The 6,305-nt window shown below is 48.2% G+C and overlaps 1 protein-coding gene across 1 annotated transcript in view; it reads right to left on the minus strand.

The window, feature by feature from the left end:
- LOC310781064 (large neutral amino acids transporter small subunit 1-like) overlaps window positions 1-5,826 on the minus strand; it is a 13,187-nt gene extending 7,361 nt beyond the window's left edge. Inside the window, exons 1-3 of the mRNA XM_083641600.1 lie at window positions 5,727-5,826; window positions 2,591-3,121; window positions 2,164-2,289 (exon numbers count right to left, since the gene is read on the minus strand). Of these exons, the coding sequence (XP_083497726.1) occupies window positions 2,164-2,289; window positions 2,591-3,121; window positions 5,727-5,802 (733 nt within the window). The 5' untranslated portion in view covers window positions 5,803-5,826. The remainder of the gene's footprint in view (window positions 1-2,163; window positions 2,290-2,590; window positions 3,122-5,726) is intronic.
- Window positions 5,827-6,305: the final 479 nt, after the last annotated feature.

A 6,305-nucleotide genomic window follows, 5' to 3' on the forward strand; every position in this document is an offset into this window, starting at 1 on the left:
CACTGTGCCCTGTCACCCTGACACTATAGGTTGAGGCCACGTCTCGTCATAGACGCTGGTTTAGCCTGGCTGGGGGCATGGTCAGGGTGGGGTAAAAACCCCCGTTCTATCCATTCAGCAAAGTTAGAATTTAGCTGATAGCCAAGCCCAGGCAGACACGATCGGGGATTTAACCACCGCAGTAAACGCACATCTGAGCAGACGTCTTGTGTTCTGCTCTAGAACCCCCAAACCTGTAGTTTAGAGCCGCAGCACCGTCTTTTGGTGAGTCAGCCCATGAGATATATGGGCGGTTTTACCCCACTCGCGCGCCAGCCGTTTAACATTTTGTGGGCGTTTCCAGACATGCGGACTGTCTCTATGCCCTCTACAGGGCCAGAATAACAGATAGGTTGAGTCTACAGAGTAGCCTTCAAGTGTGCGTCAAGACAGATGTCATCTGATGTGTGTCCTATAAGTATCTTTGACTTTCTGTTTATTGTATGTAAGCCTGTGTATCCATTCAAGAATATACAGGAGTGCATCTCTTGGCCAAGAAGATCTATGTTAAATACATCATATCAGACGACTTGTGACTCCTGGCTCCATGTTTTTGATCACAAGTGGTTTTCTTCAAGTCGTTCACTGTTTACCTTTCGGCTGTCAATTTCTATTCTATAACAGCATAGATCCCTGGATGTGCGTTTTACAGTAACAGGGCCAGACTTTGGGGAGTCTGTCTTGTCATCTGTGAGTGAGTGGGAGTTACCTGTGAGTGAGTGGGATTTACCTGTGTGTGAGTGGGAGTTACCTGTGAGTGAGTGGGAGTTACCTGTGAGTGAGTGGGAGTTACCTGTGAGTGAGTGGGAGTTACCTGTGAGTGAGTGGGATTTACCTGTGTGTGAGTGGGATTTACCTGTGAGTGAGTGGGAGTTACCTGTGAGTGAGTGAGAGTTACCTGTGAGTGAGTGGGAGTTACCTGTGAGTGAGTGGGATTTACCTGTGAGTGAGTGGGAGTTACCTGTGAGTGAGTGGGAGTTACCTGTGAGTGAGTGGGATTTACCTGTGAGTGAGTGGGAGTTACCTGTGTGTGAGTGGGAGTTACCTGTGTGTGAGTGGGAGTTACCTGTGTGTGAGTGGGAGTTACCTGTGAGCAGTGTTGGGCAGTAACGTAATTAGTAATTAGTACTGTAATTAGTTACTTTTTTAGTAACTAAGTAATATAAGGCGTTACAATTTCCAAAACAGTAATTAATTACAGTTACTAATCCAAGTAACGCATGCGTTACTGCGTTACATGATTGCCTGCCAGAATGGAGTTTTTTCTATGTAAAAGAAAACATTTTATCCTTACCGACTCAGGTGGACCGTGAGTACGCCGACGCACACATATACGCCATAGTGTGTGTGCGCGATACAGCGTCAGAGCGTGCGCGCTGGCTTTCAAAACAAACCGAGTCAGAAGAAGGAGACGAGCAAGAGAAACCTGGCTACCTCGAGAGAGAATATGCGGGGATGGAGGCTAAATTGAAGGCGACGCTGGGTGAGGTAGACTTGGGTGTGTTCACTGGATTAACAGATACACTTTGGGTAAGTCAGTGTTGTACACAGTTACTTCCTAACCTCGTCAAAGCCTTTCTCACCGTAGTCAGACGGGCCGGCCCAGGGAATGTTGACAGATCATCACTTTTCTTTCAGCAACGAAGCTTGAAACGTTTGCATTGAGGCTGTTGTATTACCACTCCGAGTTTCCGACAGTAACAGCATCTTTCACTCACGTTATCTGTGAGTGACTGTCTGATTTCATTTCGTGTGAAGCTAGCCAGTCTTAACACACCACTTCCTGTTCTTTCTAACCGAATTTCAAAGTAAAATGCCTTTGGCTTTTCGTTTAACATAGCCTATATAATACCAAAGCGAAAATAATTAATACAGTGACATGCTAGACGGTATTTGGGGTAAAAATAAAAATAAAACTAGTAACGTAACTAGTAACGTAACTAGTAACGTACCTAGTTACTTTTTGAAAAAGTAATCAGTAAAGTAACTTTTATTACTTTTTTAAGGAGTAATCAGTAACAGTAACTAATTACTTTTCCAGAGTAACTTGCCCAACACTGCCTGTGAGTGAGTGGGAGTTACCTGTGAGTGAGTGGGAGTTACCTGTGAGTGAGTGGGATTTACCTGTGCCAATCTGGATGAAGCCAAAGATGATGATGATGATCAAAGCTAGCAACTTGGAGGCTGTGAACAAGTCCTGGACCTTGGTGGCCGCTCTCACACTGATACAGTTGACAAACGTCAGTGAGGCTACAAGAGGTGGAGAGACATGGAGGAGAGTATTGTCAGGAATTTAGGCATTAATCACTTAATATAAAATGCATCTTAAATGATGTGAGAGAAAGAGAATAATCTCTTCATAGTTATTGCTTGGGATGAGTGTACCTGATTATCAAGACTATAAGCCTATCGTTTATGACAGCCAGAATGATTGCAGACTATAGCATTGGCAAAACAATTCACTTTTCAATGCATGCGATCAGGCATTTGACAGTTTATTTTTTGTACATGTCAGTGTGGGACAGGTGGACGGTAAAGCAGGCCTACTCACTGAGACACAGGCAGGCGATGAGCTTGGCCGCACTGTCGGGCACGGTGCAGTTTGGGTAGAGCGGTTTCAGGAGGTAGGTGGCGAACACCAGCGACACCACGTACTGCGACGACGGCCGGATGATGAGCATCTCCACCCACAGCTTGAGAAAGGCGGCCAGCTCGCCGTACACCTCCAGGATGTAGGTGTAGTCTCCGCCCGACTTGGTGATGGTGGTGCCCAGCTCGGCGTAGCACAGGGCGCCCATGGTGGAGATCACCCCGCAGACGGACCACACGATCAGGGAGAGGCCGGACGAGCCCGTCTCCTTCACCACACCGGTCGGAGTGATGAAGATCCCCGAGCCGATGATGGTGCCGATGATCATCCCCACGCCGTTGAAGAGGGTGATGCTGCGTTTCAGCTCGATCTTGCCGCCCTTGGCGGGCGGGCCGTCGGAGGGGGTGGCAGCAGCGGCGGGGACCATGGCGGTGGACGGAGATGGGGGCTTCTCCGTGATCAGGCCATCTTGTTCTGCAGCTGCTTCAGCCGCTGGAGGAGGGAGAAGAGAGCGGACCAAGAGAAGATGGTCAAGACAAGACTCGTCCGTGACAATTTCACGTTTGAAGTGTGGTCTTTTCATGTCGCCGAACTGTCAAAGATTCTCGCAAGAAAAAGGGGTGAATATACTTGACGTGGCAGCAGACACATTCCCACCTGACATATTGACATATATTGAAGTATTCATCTTTGTTTTTTAAACAATTTTAAGTCACCGGTTTATTTCTACAGAATCGTGTAATACAAAACCATCAACGCCATATACACCCTCTATGAAAGCAAGCAGCAAAGAATGTGTGTGCTCTGTTAACTCATTCAGGGCCAATGACGTCTTTGACGTGTTATCAGGAATAGCCCAGAGGGCCAATGACGTGTTTGACGTGTTTTTGTTTTTATTCGTGCAGCGCATAGTTAAAACACTTCCCCAGCCTGTCACATGGTATCAGGTCCCTAGCATCTAAGACAACACGTGAACAAACACATACCGCAGCTGTTGTTTTGAAATTGAGCAAGAGGAAAAGCAGAAAACGGGTAACGCTTCCTTGTGCAGACAGGAGAAACGCCATTGAAACGCCCTCGGCGCGCTGCACGAGCTGGAGTCGCCTTCCTCTGTGCCAGCCAGGAGAAAACGGGAGAAAGTAATCAAGAGATGTGCTTGATCATCGGAGGAATGAGGAAATGATCGATCAGTTTGCGAGGGCGGTGAGGACGTGTTGAATAGCCGAGGGGAAAACGGGAACGAATCGATCAAATAGCAGAGAGGATATGACAGGGAGACATGGACGAGGACGGGTGTACCAGAACAAATCAAAATAAACACAGGAACAGCTAGGCAGCAGCGGGCAGAAGGCAGTCACAGCAGCCCGCTGTCCTTCTCAAGAGCTCTTCAGTTGGTTCATGAAATCGCTGGGCTGCGTGCCCTCCAGTGTTGCTCCTGGCCAATCCCAGCGCCACAGGGCGTGGTTATTGCTTATCCTATGTGGGGTTAGAAATCTAAAAGGGGGATCGTGTGTGTGTGTGTGTGTGTGTGTGTGTGTGTGTGTGTGTGTGTCTGTCTGTCTGTCTGTCTATCGGTGTGTCTGTCTGTCTGTCTGTCTGTCTGTCTGTCTGTCTGTCTGTCTGTCTGTCTGCACACTCACTCACACCGAGTAAACTGTATTGTTGAATGTAAAAAAAAAGCACTTCATGTGTATATATATATATATATATATATTTATTTTTTTTGTCATTTGTGTCCTAACGAATAATATTTACATGTCTGATGTCAATACAGTTCAAAATAAAAGAATTGAGAGTGAGTTCTGCCTGAGATTGTGCCCTTTTACAAAAATTGCCTTTTCTCCTGTTTATTTTCTCTGGGAGACCTTCTGGGGGAAAACAGGGTGTATATAAATGGCTATAAGTAGAGTACAGAACATGCTAAAAGCTCACTTTTTTTTTCCTGGTGAACCCAGAGACGTACATCTTCCCATCTAATAGATAATTTACTGTGGGTCTTGAAAGATGACCAACAATTATGAAAATCTTTGGCCTGTGCTAAATATTGGCAGTCCTAAACTGGCCCTGAATGAGTTAATAGCAAGGAATATTTGTGATGTGGACCATGTACAGTTGTAAGTTCATGGGGTTAAGAGTCTAACGCAGTGGCGGACCGCATAATCGGGCACGTCGGGCAAATGCCCGGTGGCCTGGCCTGGCCTGCCAATTATTTTTATTTTTTTTTTTTTTTTTGCAGGCCAGGCCAGGCCACTCACTGAACAGCAGGCCAGGCGACGCCTACTGGTTTACTAGTGGTTTTATTACTTTATTCAGGTTTAAAGTGGGTGCATCTCATTGTAAAATTGGACTTGGCCCAAATTGGGCTTCAAACGGCCCAAATCGGGCTTCAAACAGCTCAAATCTGGCTTTAAACGACCCAAATCTGGCTTCAGTTCAAACGGCCCAAATTGGGCTTCAAACGGCCCAAATTGAGCTTCAAACGCCCCAAATTTTTCGTCGGCGCCCTTCGGACGCCGGCACACGCGTCGGCCCGTATCGGCCTGGCCTGCTTGGTATCTAATGCCCGGCCTGAATTATGATCCCAGTCCGCCCCTGGTCTAACGGTGGCGCCCCGGGGTGCCTTTAAACCTGTTTTACGAGAATTGAGAAATATGTCAAACTATCATTTACATCTCACTCTCTTCCTCCCGGGAGGCCCAGCATCAAGGTGCAATCAGACCTGAGGCAGGCCCAGGCACAGCATCAGGTGCAGTCAGACCTGAAGGGTTTGTTTTGGGAGTTGTGGAATGTGTGCTTATTTACTGTCTAAAAACGGCAGTTCGGCCGGTCAAACCACGTGGCCACATGTCCTCGCTGTAAACTTCACTTCATGTCAGCCTGTGCACCACACACACACACACGCACAGCACATTCACCGTGTTGCATCGCTATAGCAACGACTGGCATGTACTTTAGCATCGGCCTGTGTTGCATCATACCTCGCTGGGGGCGCATGGCGGGATAATACAGCCCTGCACCATGTGGTATCTAGTGGTGTGCGTGTGTGTGTGTGTGTGTGTGTGTGTGTGTGTGTGTGTGCTTGTTTTGTCCTACTCACCCCCCATCTTCTCCTGGCTCACCGCCTTGGTAACGCTCTCCCTGCTGCTCCGTGATTTCAGCTCCGGCTCAGCCATCCTCTCTCCTCTCTGTGGGTGACAGCCCTCCTCTGGTCTCCCTCCTGTCCCCTCCTCTGGTCTCCCTCCTGTCCCCTCCTCTGGTCTCCCTCCTGTCCCCTTCCCTTCCTTCCTTTATGTTCTCTTCCTCCTCCTGCCTCAGTTTCCTCTCACACACAAATACACACACGCTTCCACCGGCCACTCTCTCTCTCTCTCTCTCTCTCTCTCTTACATCCGGTATCTCTCTCTTGCTGCTGCCTCTCCCTGTATCCCTCAGGCTCTCTCTCTCTCTCTCTTCCTCTCTCACACACACGGTCTGTCTCTGACACAGGTTCTCCCTCTCCCAGCCCTCATACCAGCTCTCTCTCTCTTACACAGAGACACACACGCGCGCTCTCTCTCTCTCTCTCTCTCCTCTTCAGTCGCAGCCTGTATCTCATCTGACCCTCACTCTCTCTCTCTCTCTCTCTCTCTCTCTCTCTCTCTCTCTCTCTCTCTCCTTGTCTGTGTCTCTCTATCTC

Source organism: Poromitra crassiceps, assembly GCF_964638095.1.
Source record: "Poromitra crassiceps genome assembly, chromosome: 8".
NCBI classification, from domain to species: Eukaryota; Metazoa; Chordata; class Actinopteri; order Beryciformes; family Melamphaidae; genus Poromitra; species Poromitra crassiceps.